The sequence below is a fragment of the Phoxinus phoxinus genome (assembly GCF_949152265.1).
Source record: "Phoxinus phoxinus genome assembly, chromosome: 24".
In the NCBI taxonomy this organism is placed as follows: Eukaryota; Metazoa; Chordata; class Actinopteri; order Cypriniformes; family Leuciscidae; genus Phoxinus; species Phoxinus phoxinus.
The window spans coordinates 15110986-15129037 of NC_136899.1; the positions used below are offsets into that span (position 1 = coordinate 15110986).

At 38.8% G+C, this 18052-nt stretch overlaps 2 protein-coding genes across 2 annotated transcripts in view; both read left to right on the forward strand.

Moving 5' to 3' along the window:
* Nucleotides 1-211: 211 nt before the first annotated feature.
* otud1 (OTU deubiquitinase 1) lies at nucleotides 212-2472 on the forward strand. The gene has a single exon (XM_079601892.1). The coding sequence runs from the start codon at nucleotides 657-659 to the stop codon at nucleotides 1959-1961; it is 1305 nt and encodes a 434-aa protein (XP_079458018.1). The 5' UTR covers nucleotides 212-656; the 3' UTR covers nucleotides 1962-2472.
* Nucleotides 2473-4271: 1799 nt separating this feature from the next.
* kiaa1217 (KIAA1217 ortholog) overlaps nucleotides 4272-18052 on the forward strand; it is a 124072-nt gene continuing 110291 nt past the window's right edge. The window contains exon 1 of the mRNA XM_079602106.1: nucleotides 4272-4530. Within this exon, the coding sequence (XP_079458232.1) occupies nucleotides 4458-4530 (73 nt within the window). The 5' untranslated portion in view covers nucleotides 4272-4457. The remainder of the gene's footprint in view (nucleotides 4531-18052) is intronic.

An 18052-nucleotide genomic window follows, 5' to 3' on the forward strand; every position in this document is an offset into this window, starting at 1 on the left:
GGAAACCATATAAGGGAAAACGAAAGATGAAAGATACAACGAGCAAATGATCTGCATTACTTTTATGGGGGAAAAAACTTATTGGTTTGAAGCTTTGGATTGATGCCGTATCGACCCGACTACATTTCCTAGAAAAGTCTTTAATATGCTTAAGGTGATTTATAGCCAACTCTTCTTGATTAAGTAAGACCAATGAAGTTCAGTGTGAGGCGGGACTTCCTCGCTGTTGAGACTGAGGCAGTGTGGTCCTCTGAGCTGTTTGGGAACCCGCGGCCTCTTGGCAAACTGCACGCATTCCAATCTGGCGACGCCGCCCTGACGCGCGCGCGCGCTAGCGTAAACACGGACAGAAGCGAGAGAAACGCCGAGAGTCCCAGTGACACATCACATCTTTCGCATTCCCGCGGGGTGCAGGTCGTCTCCTCGGCCCGGGCGGTGTGTCAGAGACCCGGGGTCCGGTTACCAGTGCTCGTGCTAAAATTAGGGTTGCTTTGGGGCTGACGCAAGACAACTTTGTAGCAGCGGGGAGCGAGGATCCATGGAAACGCGCCCTACACATTCGCTGCTATTGATGACAGAGATTATTTTTGGACCGTGTTGTCATCATTCGGTAACAACGAGGCCAAGGCGTATTGTATAAAGGGAGGACGTTGAAAATGCACTTGTACAGCAGCGCGTTAACACACTATCCCGGCTCCTCTCGGAAAGTTTCCGTAACTCTCACCAGTGTCGGCAATAACGCAACAACGACAAGTTCGGGTTCTTTGGAGGTGGTCAGAAACGCCGTTAACGGAAACGCCACAATAGCTCACACGGGCTATTTGTCTGGAGGGGAACAGACTGAAGCGAACATGCCTGCTTTTTCATGTTATGAGGCCACCTCGATGAGGCCGGTTTTCTACACTTCCACCGCGGAGATTATCATCACGCGACCGGATGGTGTGGAGAGATCTGTGCCTATTCACATCGCGAAGGAGCCGCGCACAAACCACAGACCTCTGGAGACGCACTACAAACGGGTTTCCTACGCAGTTAACGGAGATAATCATCACCACTCTGATTCCGTCTTGGACTTGGATCCTAGAAGAGGCGTTTTTGAGGATGACAACGACGAGATAAGTGAGAAAAAATCAATTCTCTACGATAGGTTTTTTGATCATGACAGCTACAGAGTTTGTGAGAGAAGACGCGAGCCATGTTTATTAAGTGATGCCACGCCCTCCAGAACTTTTGAAACCGCGCAAAGACCCTCATCTGATTCATCTGAAGCTCTTAAAGACCCCCAAAGGCAGGACAGCATCGAAGATGACAATCCGGTCTTTGAGCTGCGCATCCTTCAAGAGCCCACAGTGACACCCAACAAAAGTGATGTTGACAACAAGGTCACCCGTTACTTGGCCGAAGTGGAGAAACAAAACAAATACCTCCATGACAGGCAAAAATACCGCTTTCACATCATCCCAGATGGGAACTGCCTGTACCGGGCCATTTCCAAGGCGGCTTATGGGGACCAGTCAAGGCACAAGGAGCTGAGAGAGCAAACCATGCACCACATCGCCGACCACCTGGAGGAGTTCAACCCCATCATCGAAGGAGACGTCGGGGAGTTTCTGATCAATGCGGCCCAGGACGGTGCATGGGCCGGCTATCCAGAGCTGTTGGCCATGAGTCAGATGCTGAATGTGAATATCTACTTGACCACTGGGGGTAGTGTGGAAAGCCCGACGGTATCAACCATGGTGCACTACCTGGGCGAAGAGGACTTGACTAAACCGGCCATATGGTTGAGCTGGCTTAGTAACGGTCATTATGATGTATTGCTGGACAGGTGTCAGCCCAACCCGGAGTATGACGACTGGTGCCGTCACACACAGGTGCAGCGCAAGAGGGACGAGGAGTTGGCCAAGTCCATGGCGGCGTCCCTTTCCAAAATGTACATTGAGCAGAACGGTCTGCACTGAAACTCAAGCAGAGAATGTACCTGGGGATACTGTAACTCATTCTGATGTTTCCAAATGGATTGCACTTTGATTCTTCGCGTGATTAAATATTGCCTTAATTTATTACATTTCTATCTCTGTGTGTCTTCATTTTTCCATAAATGTGTTGAAGTGCAGTGCACAAGATGATTTGTGGTGCGAAATGTAAAATAAGGACTTTTTGGGTCTGAGTGAATGTTTCTTAGCTTTGATTGCATGTTTGTCTACAGAATTTTAAGTCTTGTATATATATTTTTCTGTTTATTGTTTTGTAATCTGTTATGCAGAACTTTTCATCCACCTGAATGGAATATGTCGCACTTATACAAACATTTCCAGCAGTTCTTGTCAATGTTTATGTGTGTGTATATTTATTCCCCTGTAGTCCATCACCTGCACTGCTGTTATACACTAAACTGATGATTCTCTCATGTTCAAGTGCCTGAAATCTATTTTACAAATATGTATTTTTGAATAAATTCTTTTGAAACAATTTCAAAACTTGTTTATTTATATCACACACACCCCTCCCCCCAATTTTTTTTTCCAAATTCTGTCATAATTTACTCACCCTCATGTTATGTTATGTCATTTTTCTAAATATCTTGTGTTGCACAGAAGGATGTCACACAGGTTTGAAACAACATGATGGTGAATAAACGATAACAGGTGTGTGTGTGTGTGTGTGTGTGTGTGTGTGTGTGTGTGTGTGTGTGTGTGCGTGCGTGCGTGTGTGCGTGCGTGCGTGCGTGCGTGCGTGCGTGCGTGCGTGCGTGCGTGTGTGAACTATTAAAACTGACCCCCAGGGGGCCACAGTGATGTGTTAGGCCGGGGGTACAGGAAAATGTTTAGATAAAAACAGTGTAAAGAAATGTAAAAATAAATAAATAAGTTCAAAATAAAATAGATTAAAATAAATAATACAAATATTAAAGTAAACAAAATAGATTAAAATACAACTTAAAAAATCAACAAATATTAGATTAAAATAAAAAAATTATATTAATAAACAAATAATAATAAAATAAAAAGAATTATAAAAGTTAAAATAATTGACAGTTTAGTACTAAGTGAGTATAAATTTTTCCCAAATATTTTTTTACACATTTATAATATTTTTCACAGTATAAATTGGGCCTTTAAACATAAAACATTTATAGCTGCCTTTTAAATTTTAGGATGAAACTTTAAATTTCATGAGAATATCTAAAAGATTGAAAACCACTGTCCAAATACATACTGAAAAAAATATGTATTTTAGCAACATTGGACAAGCTTATAACATCTGTAAAAGTCTAAAGGAAATGTTATTTGTTCCCAGAACATGGCTTTACATAAACGTTGACCTTTAAAGACACAGCAGCCAGATTGTGAAATATGATACAAATGTGGAATGAGAGTATATCGTGATCTCATGTCAGTCTTGTGAGCTTATGTTCTCATAGACTACTCTGAAGACTGACCTCAGTGTGGTTATCTCTATTTAAAGTGGCTCCTCTAAGAGGTAGAAGGGGGTCTTCAATGTTCTTTCCTTGAATAGACGGATCACTCTTCACTGATGTAGACCTATATGGAACAACACAATCTAGTATTACAAACAGATAAAGTTTAGCTATGACAAAAACACAGAGGCACTATTATAAAATAACCAAGTTCACACATCATAATGATGTGGCTTAGACATCATAAAATAATCAGTAAATCCAAATATTCCTGCAAAGTGCAATACCTTTCTGTCAAGAGATGTTGTGGTAGTTCCCGTGTCAGCCACTAGATGACAGTATACGTCCGAACGCCAAGCGCTGTATGATAAAATACAATGCCTCAGAAATCATGCAGCTTTTATGCAGACCCTAGTGCATCTTTTGAATCATGCGACAGGACACACGAATATACCTCGAGGCTATGACACATGATGACACTGTGTATGTGTGAGATGGAGGTTCATAATAGTTTGAAGTTGTCAATCAGCCCAACTAATCAAACCACTGACTAATTGTATGTCTATCAGGGGCCAGTTTGTGCATATGCATCCATTCTGGACAAGGTCAAGCATTATGACATTTTGTCAATTAAACGTCCATGGTTATTTTTTATAGGCTAATATAAGATATAGCTATAGCCTATGTTGATGAAGACGTTGTTTTAAATAAGTAGGAAAATATGCATACAAGTAAGATTAGCAAAATATCTCTAACTAAATCTGATTTAAATTGGAATGACGTAATTCTGCAGTCATGTGGACTTTAAGTTCCTTATGTATGTAGGTATTTATTTATTTATTTACTTTTTGGGCTGAAAACCCCCTCGTTTTCTCTCTCACCCTCCCTCGGAGTCTCTCCTCTCTCATGAAGGAGTTTGTGTCCTTTGGTCATACATCCATAGCGCATATACAGACTCAGACAGACGGAAGCGGGAAATAAGCGAAAGTTTTGCGGATATTTGGCCAGGGACGAGCAGTCTGGAGAGGTGCAGAAGATGTCCGGACACCGGGTTCAGTTCGCGGATCTTCCTTCTACCGGCGAGCGCAAAGGAAGCCCGAAAATTAGCAGTAAGATTTTGGAGTTTCTGTTTCCTCCGGCTATATATGCCTCAAACCGAGTGTGCAGCCTACCTAGTATTTTTGGGCATCGTAGACGCCGGGCTCACCCATAAATACTAATATATTCCCTCAAAAGGCAGTCTGTAGGCAGCACTCTGGTTTTGACGCACAGCCTCGGAGTTTGAAGTTAGAGAAGAGTTGGTTAAGCTGTGTCACTTTTTATTTAAGGCTAGCCTCGAGGCAAACTGTAGAATCTGCTATGAAATAAAACATATTAAGGACAATACAATTCTGAATTATTTTGGTCAAGTGGCACATTTTGCCCTATAGCCTACGCAAGGTGAAACCATGGGGAATATGTAGGCTAAATGGTGTACAATAAAATCTAAACATATTTTGCATATTCATTAATTCATACAGGACAACAATTAATATTCAGAATATTTAAATGTAGTGACAATTTGAAAGACTTTGTATTTGAACTTCCTGTATTTGGAGGCAAAGTTCACTATTAGCAGCTAAAAGTTTCAGGGGAAACGCCTTATTATATATATATAAAAAAAACATGATTTATTTACTTTTTAGTTATAGTTTGCTTAAGGGGGCAACACAACTTACCCACTGACCCATCTTACCCCACTCTTCCCTACTGATTTTGATCTTTGCTGATGTAGCCTTCACTTCCACTGAAAGCAGTGGCTTTCTGCTGAATGAAGCTTATCAGAAAACTTGAACAAAAACAGCTGTTTCATATCTCATCACGGTCTCATAACCTTTAAAACCCTGAGCGAACATTTTAGTTTATTCTTGCTTGTGTTGCTACATTTTCTGCTGTTAATTTCTGCTCCAGTGCGAGATATTTGACATTATAGCTGGGAGAAAACAACCTTGCCATGTATGCATAAAAATGCTATTCTTGGTTAAATGTCATGACTAAAGTATACTAGTCAAACAAATGGGATTCCCTTCATAACTTGAAACCAATCTTAAAGGATCCTCAAATAATCAACTTAAACTTAAGTTTCCCCTTTTTTTTGGTTAATTTCATAAAACTTAATTTCATCCATTTGGAACATATAGTTTTTAGCTAATTCCTGTTTTATCCTATTACATTGGTTCTAAATTATGATAGAGATTCCATTAGCAATTTTTAAGGATGAGCACATTCCTTTAGGAATCCTTTTAGAGAGAAACATGCATTTTAGGTTACTGGATATTGATTTAGTCATTGTGATCTTGTGTGCAAAAAATGTCAGGAATTGAGCGCATTGCATTAACTCAAACTATCTAGTGACCTGGAAAAACTCTTTCACTGTGCTCTGTCTGTTATTTGCTTCATGGCTATTTTAATCAGAACATGTGAAATGACTTTGGATGGCTTTGGTGAGTCCTTTACTTTACAATAGTGCCTCCTGGACTATCAGAAGTGACGACAGAAAAGTGATAGGCCTATAAGAAAAGAGCAATATAACAGTTAGAGAGCTGTAATATTAAAAAGTTCTTGCTCATTCTCTCGCTTTCACGTTCTCTCTGGGTGCAAACCAGAGAAGAAAATCCCCCCACCTCCCAGCTGAGAAGTAGCAGACTATTCAAGACTGCTGAAGGTCTGCAAGCGCCACTTGGTGAAATCCAGAGTGTCATAAGGTTTCACTGTTTGGATCCCTTCCACTGATACACAATCTTAAGAACAGGAAGTGTTTCTCAGGGCTGTAGTGCCACTGAAGTGAATGAAGTGCGTAATTGAAGGTTTTGAGCCTTTTAGTGAAGTGAACTTTAGATTTAAGTTGTGTCTTAAATTATGTACGTCCATCTCGTATTAAAATTAAAATGTCATAAATTGAACGCTAACGTTGCTAAATGCTAATGTTGCTAAAAACAATAGGCAAGTTCAAGGGAAAGTTATGGTGTTGCTGCTAGCTTTAGCATGGTTTCTAACCTGCACTATTGTGACCTTACTACCTTCATTCCAATGATTATTCCAACAAAAACACACAATGTGCGGTGACACTGAACTTCTAACTCAACCCATGTTTCAGTATTTGCCATGTCCACTACTTGACATTTTTTTGGACCTCATAACCCCTTTCCTTATTTTTATTTATTTTTTACTTTATTAGGGCACCAATTTTTTATTCAAAATGTCATAACTCATTCTCAATCATTTAATCCTGCCCCTTTCTTACAATCGACCTCAAGCTTGCATTCAGATCTGCTTCCATCCAGTCCACAACCAGTGGATAAAACCATGTACCCTGCCCTAGATTTTTTTATTTTTCAATAATCCGTATCACTTGGATGTACGTCACAATACAGAAGAAAAAAATCTGTTGCTACTGAAAAAAATCTGTTGCACACTTCAGTTAAACAAGTACATCTTCCAAGTACTTGTAGTGTACATTGTCTTGTATGCAAAATGAGACAACCCTTTTACTTTATATAACCTTTTTGTTCTCAAACCGCAAAAAGAACTATCTGAGCCTTCTAGAAGTACCATGTGTTCAGTGGTAAAGCCAAGGGCCAAGGCTTTGAGGTACAGTTATGTATTAGAAAACTGTGATATGACGTTTTACAGCATTGTGTCTTACTTCAGGTTTCTACTTGTCATGGCTGGATATGCCGACTCAGAGAGCATTGCTTAATCTGGAAAATTTTGAAGATTTAGCTCTATGAAAATGGGCTGGGATGTCTAACAAAGAAACTGTCCTTGGTCTCACTCCGTTTTCTGAGAGTGGTTGCGTATCCTCGTCTGTTCAGCGATCAATGAGAGAGTGTGAAATAAAGAGTAAACCTTATATGTTAGATTTATTCAGTTTTTCCAGTAATATAGCATTTTGCTAAGTCTTTTATCCCTTAAAACACATTAAAAAAAAAAAATCCTGTGAAAATGACTTATTCATGCCTTGAAAAAGTTTGAATATAACTCTATACCCTTGCTTCTTTTAGTCCCCGCCTCCACTCACTCGCACAAGCTCGGACTACCTGATCCACTCACTCAACTGTAGTAAACGCTACACAATAGCAAGTGTAATTGGTTTAATTTATTTAGCCATATGTGTTTGAACCGGAAACTGATTCAGAAGTAGTGTTGTCAAAAATTTTGAGCGCAGTTTGAACAGATTCTTAAACACCTCTGATTGGCCATTGCGTTCACGCGCTCAACATATATGTCTCTGATTGGCCATTGTATTCATGGCTTAACAATGATCAACAGTTCAAAAACATGTTGGAAATGCTGGTATTGTCACATTTGTCAAATTTCAGGACCCAAGTCGGTACTTTTGACAACACTATTCAGAATAGGAAGAGCGAATTAAACAGACTGGCCCGGTTCTACGGGGGTGCTAGTGTTAACCACCCTCAAATGAAAGCAGGAGGACACTCAATTAATACTGTAATAATATCATATTGACTAAACAGATTTGGTAAATGCTGACGTTCCAGTGTTAGAGAATGTCAAATGTTTCTATTTACTACCTGTTTTTGCAGCGGTGAGCGATGTAGCCAATCACAGACATGCATTTTTGATACTGTCTGGTAGTACACTGCAGTTTTAAGGAGAAAATAGCAATGGTGTTGACTGATGAATTTGCACACGGTTTGTCTTAAAGCATATTAAAAACACCACACGGACATATAAACAACATTAAAAACTTGATTTTCACCACAGGGGGGTCTTTAAAATCCATGGAGTCTGGTTAAAGAAAATGCATTCTTCATAAAATAAGCTAGAAAACCAATATTAATAAGAAATAAAAGACATTTGACGTCTATCAACTCATCAAAGAGAGTCCAACGTGCTTTTGACTTTAACAAATGGCTTCTAAATCTATTTTAAGGTGGTGGTTTGTGATTGGCTGATTGGTCGTGACGGATACGCCGAAGGGTTTGAGGATCCTGTTCATGTAAATCTCTAATTGGATGCAGATGTCACGCATGGCCATATGATGCTCTCCTCAGCGAGGCTTTGAAGTGACTCTGGACTCGAAATACTTGAGGACTGGGTTTAATTTTCTGGCTCATCAGTTAAACCCAATACACAGAGAGAGAGAGAGAGTGAGAGAGAGGCCCTAGAGGAATGCATGTCTGCATGTGTATGTGTGTGAAAGGGAGAAATGCAAGCTCAGGTACAGACACACATCCCTGGATGACAGGGCAGAAAATGCTGAATCTCCATGGTTACAGGGCAGTTGACACACCACGTGAGAGTCGACACAGTGGAGAACTGCCAGACCTGACAAATCCCTCTGAGTGGCATTAGCTCAGCACATGCAAGTGTGTATGTGCGCTCTCTACTATAGTCAATGCATGTCAAACACAAGTGCTGATTAGGACAGAAGGAGGGATTGAGAGAGAGACGAAAGGCAGAAAAAGGAACAGAAATAGCTACAGGGGGAAGACAACATTCAGAACTGAATAGCACAGGCAGAAAAACTTTAATGGGAAGTTAATGGGGGACATTAGCTTTAGTTAAAGGGATAGTTCATTATTACTGTCATTAAGTAGCTACACACCCTCATGTTGTTCCAAGTCCAAACCCGTAAGACTTTCGTTCATCTTCGGAACACAAATTAAGATCTTTTTGAAGAAATCTGAGAGCTTTCTGTCCCTCCATAGGCAGCCTATGCAACAGACACTTTGGGTGCTTCAAAAAGTTCATAAAGAGATTGTAAAACTAATCCATATGAATTATTTTCTGAAGAGAATCAATTGCTTTATATGATGAAGAGATTTATTTTAGGCTTTTATTCACATATAAACATTGATCAGCAAACATAAACAGAATATATATATATATATATATATATATATATATATATATATAAAATAAATAATTACAATAATATATATAGTCAATGGATGGATGGATGTATAGATAGCTATATAGATAGATAGTCGACAGCAACATGAGCTATTAGCACAACATCTGAGCAATACAATTTTCATCTAAGTTTGGTTTCTAGTTGGATTAGTGTAGGCATGACAGCAACTTAGAGAGTCCCAGACTTATACACAACTGTTGACCTGAATCTCCAGGGTCATGCTGTGGGATGCCACCCATATTTAGATGCTGATAAAGCTACAGTTACTGGACGGTATCGGGTTTCTCCAAACGGAAGTAGGGAGAGAACTCCAAACCTGCCGTCCCATGTCTAAACACCCCTCCTCCTTCCATCCCTTCCCATCCTCCTTCTCTCTATCACCGCCTCCATTCGAGGACAGCTAATATATCACATAGAGTTCACCATGAAACTTAAGAAGGCGTTCAAATCTCCAGCGATCACAGAGTAAAGGATGTCTCCCCACTTTAGTTTTGCCCACACTGGGAACTTTGCACAAGTTGCTATATTACAGATAGCAACCTAAAAGTGATGACACTTTTCCTCGTCCCGTATACTTTTTTTCAACTGGTGGTTCATGAAAGTACTGCAGAAGGTCCATGAACTATAGTATTTTTTAAAATAATATTCTGTATATTTCAAAATGCATTTCTAAATATACTTCAGTTATTTTAATATACTTATTATTTAATTAATTAAAAGAAACAACCTCATGTTTTCATCTTTGGTTGAATCGGCTAAAGCTAAAATAAATGTAAAAAAAAGTGAAATTATTTGGGTCTATAAAGTGGGTCAATGACATTTGAGTGTCAAATGTGGACATGCAGTGGGCTTAAACAGCTCACACTTTTACAGCAGATTTAGTTCTCAAACAACTGACAGTCGTGACCTAAATATGATTTTCATTTACAACAACAAATCCTAAAATATGGCATTAGTAACTAACGTTTCGTGCCACCAGTCACGAAAGAAGATCTCCCGTTCTTGGCTCATTTTGAGTCAGGCTGGTGAATTCAGTGAATTGTTGACTGGAGACTCGCTCTGACCGGATCGTTCGAATCAGTGAGTTGTTGACTCGAGAACGAAGTCTCGGATCGGTCCAAATCACTAAGAAATCGTTCCGATTTGCGAACCGATTGACAGGTTAATTGAAAAGAATCAGCTCGTTCATGAATCGGACATCGCTATCTTGTCTCTTAGCAAGTGATGATTTAAGTTCAAAATAATGAGGGCCAAAAAATAAAACGTAAGTGTAATGTTTGTTTGTATAGTCTACAGTGTGTTAGAGGTGATAAACCAGTCTGAGAGTGGCGTCTGATTGGCTCTACAGTGTGGGATCATGCCGTGTTAGAAACACTTTCACAGCATGGGCACCAACATTATCCACTTATTCATGGAGATAAGCCTCCAGTGAGTGTGTGTGGAGGACACTGTGTTCTCTTTGAGAATCCAGACACTTGTTATGTCAATATCACCACCTAGCAGGGGATAAACCAGCCCACAGACCAAATCTAACCTTTCACCTTTCACACGTGACCTCCGACTGTCACACGATACCGGATCGCCAAAATAACTACAAAAATCGTTACTGTTATTCACATTTTCTTGCTGCTTGTTTTCCATGAATGTTTGTCCCTAGCTGTTTTTTTTCAGGCCCCTTGGCCTCTAAGTGGCAATGTTTTATAAAGTGTGTTTTTGCTTTGATAAGTTGCTGAGATTGTCCCTGTATATCATGTTGGTGTTAATGAGATGGAGGGAGTGGGAGGACAGATTTGAGGAGCTGGGTAGTCGGGGAGATACTTTTCTCCCCGACTTCTTCTTTTTGCAGGTGTTTTTCTATCTGAAGAGACACGATTTTATATGATGAACAGATTGAATTTAGGCTTTTATACACATATCATGTTCGCTTGACGTGCGAGAACCAATGAGGTTCATTCTCGTGTTACGCAGCACGTTTGAGCTTGGTCCTCAAGGACCAATGAGGTTCATTCTCGTGTTACGCAGCACGTTTGAGCTTGGTCCTCAAGGACCAATGAGGTTCATTCTCGTGTTACGCAGCACGTTTGAGCTTCTGCAAGAACCAATGAGGTTCATTCTCGTGTTACGCAGCACGTTTGAGCTTCCACAAGAACCAATGAGGTTCATTCTCGTGTTACGCAGCACGTTTCAGCTCCCGAAAGAGTTCTGTTCTCGCGCGTCAAGCAGATTCGGTTGAGCTTATGTTGAGCTTATGTTTATGTTCACTTATCAATCTTTATATGGGAATAAAATACGGTGGCCGAGAGAGCTCAACACGCTGCAACTTAAGAAAACGCATGCAAATAGAAAAACACCTGCAAATTGTGCTCCAAATACTCACAATACAACCAAATACAGAAACGCACGGTAAATAGCACAGACTACAACGGAAATGTTTCCAGGGGACCCCAATAAGTGACGAACCCGGTTGGGACATGCTTATTGCTCGTGAGCATCCCTATGTCCTACTGCCTTCTAGGCAGACGGCAGATCCCTTGAAGTGGGGACTTTGGAGTGAGCAGGAAACTTGTGTGCCATTATGTAGCCGTTTGGAACACACTTGATGAAGGGAGCAAAGAAAGACATTATTTTCACCTGTGATGTTCCCATGACAACGCAGCATGGTGTCCATCAGCTGAATAGCTGTTATTACCAGAAATATCTTATTATTGCTGTTAATATAACTGTTGCAAATAAATATACATTTTATACAAAAAAAGTTTTTTAAATATGCGTTATATATCTGTGTGTGAGTGTCTCAACTTTAAAAAATCTTTGGACCCTGCATTACCTAACATTTCTTATTAAACTTATTTAAACATAACATGACAACATTTGTAGAATGTAACTGATGTATAGACTAGCATCTTTCCCTCATGTTCTTTTTCTTTATATTTTTTCTTTATTTATTTATTTTAGTTTTCAGCGCATTGTTCTCTAATTTCAGCTCAAATACTAATTGTTTCTCATTACTATTCTGATGACATTGAACATATTGTTAACATGTATATTTGTATATTGTACACAAAGTTGTATGTCATAAACACGTCATCTCTGTATGTTTTGCAAAAATAAATAAATAAATAAAAATAAAGTAGACTTTGAGCTGTAAACACGTCCCAGCCAAGTTCGTCACTTATTGCGGTCCCCTGGAAACGTTTCCGTTGTGGTCTGTGCTATTTGCAGCACGTTTTTGGTTGTTTTGTGAACTTTTGCAGTGCGTTTCTGTATTTGGTTGTGTTGTGATTATTTGGAGCACACATGTGTTGTGAAACTGATGAAGATGTTTTCTTAATTTGCGTGTGTTTTTCTATTTGCATGTGTTTTCTTCAGTTGCAGCGCGTTGAGCTCTCTCGGCCACAGTAATAAAAGCCTAAATTAAATCTGTTAATCATATAAAGTGATCGAGTGTCTTCGGGAAATTTGGACTAGACCACTCAATTCATATGGATTAGTTTGGAACGACATAAGGTTGAGTAATTAATGACAAAATTAAAATTTTTGGGTGAACTATCCCTTTAAGAGCGTAAGAGAAAAAAAAGAAAGAACCTAGAAAAACTTTGGAGGAGATACTTGTTGGTTTATATGTGAAGAACAGAAGGGTTTCCTCTGTGTGAAATAATTGTATTCCCCAGACAACATTCGCAGCTGTTTTTGTGCAGATTTACTGCTCTGCTGGCAAGAGCTCTTAAGTTCCCCCATCTAAAATAACACCAGCACAGCAGCCTCTACGGCTCTACCTTGATGCAAATCACGAGCATTATCTCAGGCAGTTAATTTCTGTTTCTTTCTTCTCAATCCTCTGGTCAGGAAGGTATGAATCACACTTTAAGCGAAACGGTGAATGAGAGGTTTCTATTTCTCCCTGCTTTTTTGCTGACATGCCGAGACACTTCTCACGGTGAGAAGTTTAGTTTTACTTCCCAGACCACAGAAATGTCCCTTGAATTCTACAGCATTAACGACAGACTAAACATTCTTATAAAATTGAGGCTTGAGGGGAGTGTGAATAACCACATGCTCACACGCTCACACACACATTGAGACCCATGGGCTATACAAATGCACAAATCAATGTAGCTGCAAACAGATTACACTGCAAACTTAACACTGCCATAATTCGAGAGTGGTTGCCAGGGTGTTGCTATGCTCTTGCTATGGTGTTAAGAGTGTTTTTAGCTCATTGTTATATGGTTGCTAAGGTGCTCTAGGTTGCTAGGTGTTACATCAGTAAAACTAAGCCCTGATTATATTCTGGTTTCTAGTTATGAGTTATGTTGTGTTTTCGCCACGGAATAAAACAATTAAAAGATAATTGCTGCTTTTTATCTCACAATTCTGACTTTTTTCTCTCGCAATTGCCAGTTTAGTCAAAATTGCAAGTTATAAAGTCCAATTCTGAGAGAGAACTGTTTTTCTCAGAATTTCGAGTTTATATCTCACAACTCTGACTTTATAACATGCAATTGCGACTTTTTATCTTGCAATTCTGACTTTATTTCACAGAATTGGGAGTTTATAACTTGCAATTCTGACTTAATTTCTCAAAATTGGGAGTTTATAACTTGCAAATCTGACTTTATTTCTCAGAATTGGGAGTTTATTACTTGCAATTCTGACTTTATTTCTCAGAATTGGGAGTTTATAACTTGCAATTCTGACTTTATTTCTCAGAATTGGGAGTTTATAACTTGCAATTCTGACTTTATTTCTCAGAATTGGGAGTTTATAACTTGCAATTCTGACTTTATTTCTCAGAATTGGGAGTTTATAACTTGCAATTGCGACTTATCTCGCAATTCTGACTTTAAAGTCAAACTGTGAACTATAAAGTCACAATTAAAAGAAACAAAGTAACACCTGTGAAATAGTTACATGGATATGTTTACAGCTGTTGCAATTATGAGATTGCCATTAAAAAATAGTCACATTGCAAGCGATAAAGTCCAATTGTAAGATATTATGTTACACTGGAAGATATAAAGTCACTTTATCTATATGCTATAGGTCCCTCCTTAAAAACAAAGTGATTTGTGTGGATTAGCTCATCTTTAATAATGTAATTTAATAAGGGCTTGATCCCATACACATCCATACAGCACCCACAAACTGTGTGTGTCTTACAAGAATGTGGCATTAAGGTTCCCATGTACCATATGCATGTATTATTCAGAGGGTACCTGTAATAAGACCTGAGAGACAAGACTCCAGACTGCTTGGTGTAGCAGATGGCACCTATTTCTCTCAACACAAGCCACTTGTGAGATGAAAGCAGGCACACACACAATCATACACATCAAGCCTGCATGAATATGTCACTCTGTACCCGTCTGTATTTCACTTCTCTGTAAGATGTCAGGTCGCTGCAGCCATCCTGACTGTTCTGACAGCTGAGGAGATGAGATGACAGGCCAAAATAATGGTATGGGAAGAGAAATATGTGTGTTTGTCAGGGGTTCTCTGATAGAGCTGTGGATCTTTGACTTAAATTCTATATTAACAATTTATACATTAATTATGTAAAATCACGTCATCAACCCTGCAGGTCAAACAGCAGATCAGGATGCCAGCAATGTTAAGGAAATGTGTTTGATGCAAGGACTATACCTATATATAAATATATATAACTTGAGTTACTGTATATATAACTTGAGAGTGAAATTTTAGTTCAATTTAAAATATATATATTTTTATATATAGGCTGATTGATAATGCACTACACATAAAGGCTTTAAAGCTACACTGTGTAGGAATTACTCCCATCTAGCGGTGAAATTGTATATAACTACCAACTGAATATTAGTTTCTAGCCCCTACCATTCCGAGGGCGTTTTAACTCCTACGGTGGCCGTATTATTTCAAATCTGCCGCCAGTCGCGAGTAATCTCCCCCTCATATTCGTCACGGTGCCACTGAGTGTAAAAACGCGAAAGGCGAAGCTTGAATTTCCAGGTATGTCCCTCTTTGGCTAATGTATTTTCAAGATGGAGGCGCAACATGGCTTCCGCCATTCGAGTAGCTCACTCGTATGTATTATAAACGGCAGATTTTACGCTTACGAGAATACTTGATTAGTTGGTAGAAGTAATTATAATGAGCACATATAATTTTGAAAGACCAAAGTGTTTTTTGCTAAGAATCAACTTAAAAAATTACACAGTGTAGCTTTAAAGGGGTGGTTGAATATGATTTCACTTTTCTAACTTTAGTTAGTGTGTAATGTTGCTGTTTGAGCATAAACAACATCTGCAAAGTTACGACGCTCAAAGTTCAAAGCAAAGGGAGATATTTTCCTTTAAAGAAATTGCTTTTTAAGGACTACAACAAACGGCTGGTAGGGACTACACGACATTCCTTCCGGGTTAGTGACATCACCAACCCTAAAATTGACATAAACCCCGCCCCCGGGAACACGATTTATAGATTATCATGACAGAATATGCTAATCAGTGACTAGAAGATAGTTAACTCACATCGGCAACATCAATTCATCAACTAAATATTCAGAAATGTCCTGTTGCATTCTACATGTTGTCACTTGTTCTTGAGTCTCTCCATCATTGTCTGACTCCGGTTTGAACATAAAAGGCTAAAAGTTTTTGAAATTTTCAGTGCATGTCTGTGTGAGGTAAAAGGACACAAGCTGTTGAAGCTCCGCCCCCTGTGCCGGGAGCAGCAGCTCATTTGCATTTAAAGGGACAGACACAAAAACTGTGTATTTTTGCTCACCCTCAAAAAATTACAACTTTAACATGCTATATAAAAATATCTGTGGGGTAAAACTTCACATAGAAAGACTTATTTGACATCTTGTGAAAAGGGCATTATACCACCCCTTTAAGTAAAGTGTTACCATTATTATTTACCCAAGTATAAATATTATTATAATTCACCCAAGTATATTATGTCACCATCATATCTGCACAACTCAAGTATCATCTGTGTCTGATGACTTTTGGATGTGCACATACTTCTACACAGTGTGTAGAAAGCAGTGAACACTACATAGGAGATCAGTACACCTCTTAGAGAACACTTTGGGCTGCTGAGACTCATAGAAAATCATTGTAGTTTCTCTCTTGCATACATGTAGATGCACAGACACTCAGCTGTTAAATAAATATGGAGAAAGGCAGCCAGCAGGGTGGGTCGGATTTTTACACATTCCTCTGGGGAACCAAATCTAGCCGCCGAGGTCTAACCACTAGATTTATTAGTTTCATTCAGCACAATTCTCTACCCCAAATCCACTTTACAAGGGAGTTACATTCAGTCTGTCTGATTTTTATTCAGAAAATGTCATGAGAAAAATAATTCGCAAAGATCTCTAAACGTCGTTCTAGTGCCTGCCCGGTTTTTCCATTGACACTGGTGGAGAGTTTCAGAACACATGGCAGCTTGTGTTTGACCAGTGCAAGCACGTCTCTCTCACACGGAGAGGAAATGAATTAGTATAAAGAAATGGTCAGTCAGCTTTTTGGAAAGACTAATTTGTCAATTTGTAATGTATCAACAACAGACAAGCATCTTTTTCTGCTTGGGTTTGTAGTTTATTATTGAAACAATTCCTTTTCACTTTCTGAGTGACCATTTCATCTACATAATCTCAACTCAGCTAAAAGACTCATAATCACAAATTATTTAGGGGTAGTATTGTTTATATTATTATTATATTCTGTTTATTATGTTCTTTTTTTTCTGTCCTACAAACCGCCAAACTACCTATGCACATACAGACTCTAGTGGTATAATAAAATAATAAAAATGTTTGCATATGGGGCTATTATGGATTAAATGGTATTATGGATTTTTATTTATAATCTTAGTGTATGATTTACATTATTTGGACAGACCTGTATGGCAAATTTTTCTTTACTTTGCAAAAAAAGTACTGTATATCTAGTATAAAAATGCTTGCTTAGTTAGTTAGTTAGTTAGTTAGTTAGTTTGTTAGTTAGTTACTGGTAGTTTACCCAAAAACTCACCCTCATGTCATTCCAAACCTGTATGACTTTGTTTGTTTTAATTTTTTTCTTATAGATAAACATACCATTCTTTTGAATCAGATATTTTCAGTGATTCTTTTGATCCAATTCACAAAATAAATAAGTCTTAATAATTCTTTCACAAATCGTACTTCTCAAGTTGAACTCACTGATTCGGTCGCAGGTGTTAACAGCTCTCTGGATTGGAAAATTATCAATAAACTTAAATCAATAAAACAATTCAATGGCTTAATTTCAATCTGTCCTCACACGAAGCTGATTCCTTAAAACTTCCAGAATAATCACAATGGTTACTTTCATGATAGTTTATTGGTGCTTTTGTGTCCTTTTGAAGCTTGACAGCCCCAGTCCTCATTTACTTTCATTATATTGAAAAAAGCGCTAGAATATTCTTCATAAATTCAAGTCATATGGGCTTGGAAAGACATGAGGGTGAGCAAATGACATGACTTTCATTTTTGGGGTGAACTATTCCTTTTAATGCGTAGCAACTCAGATAATAAACCACATTTCAGCATTATGGCATGCATGCAGCACACAGAAAGGTGAGCTGAACCTTGCTTGCATTAAGATATGCAAATCCTTGAGGTTTAGAACCTTTATCTGTGTGTGTGTGTGTGTGTGTGTGTCTCTGTGTGTCTCTGTGTGTGTCTCTGTGTGTGTCTCTCT

Bases quoted from the DNA above. Each gene is read 5' to 3' on its own strand.
- otud1 (XM_079601892.1), top strand. From the start codon at position 657: ATGCACTTGTACAGCAGCGCGTTAACACACTATCCCGGCTCCTCTCGG.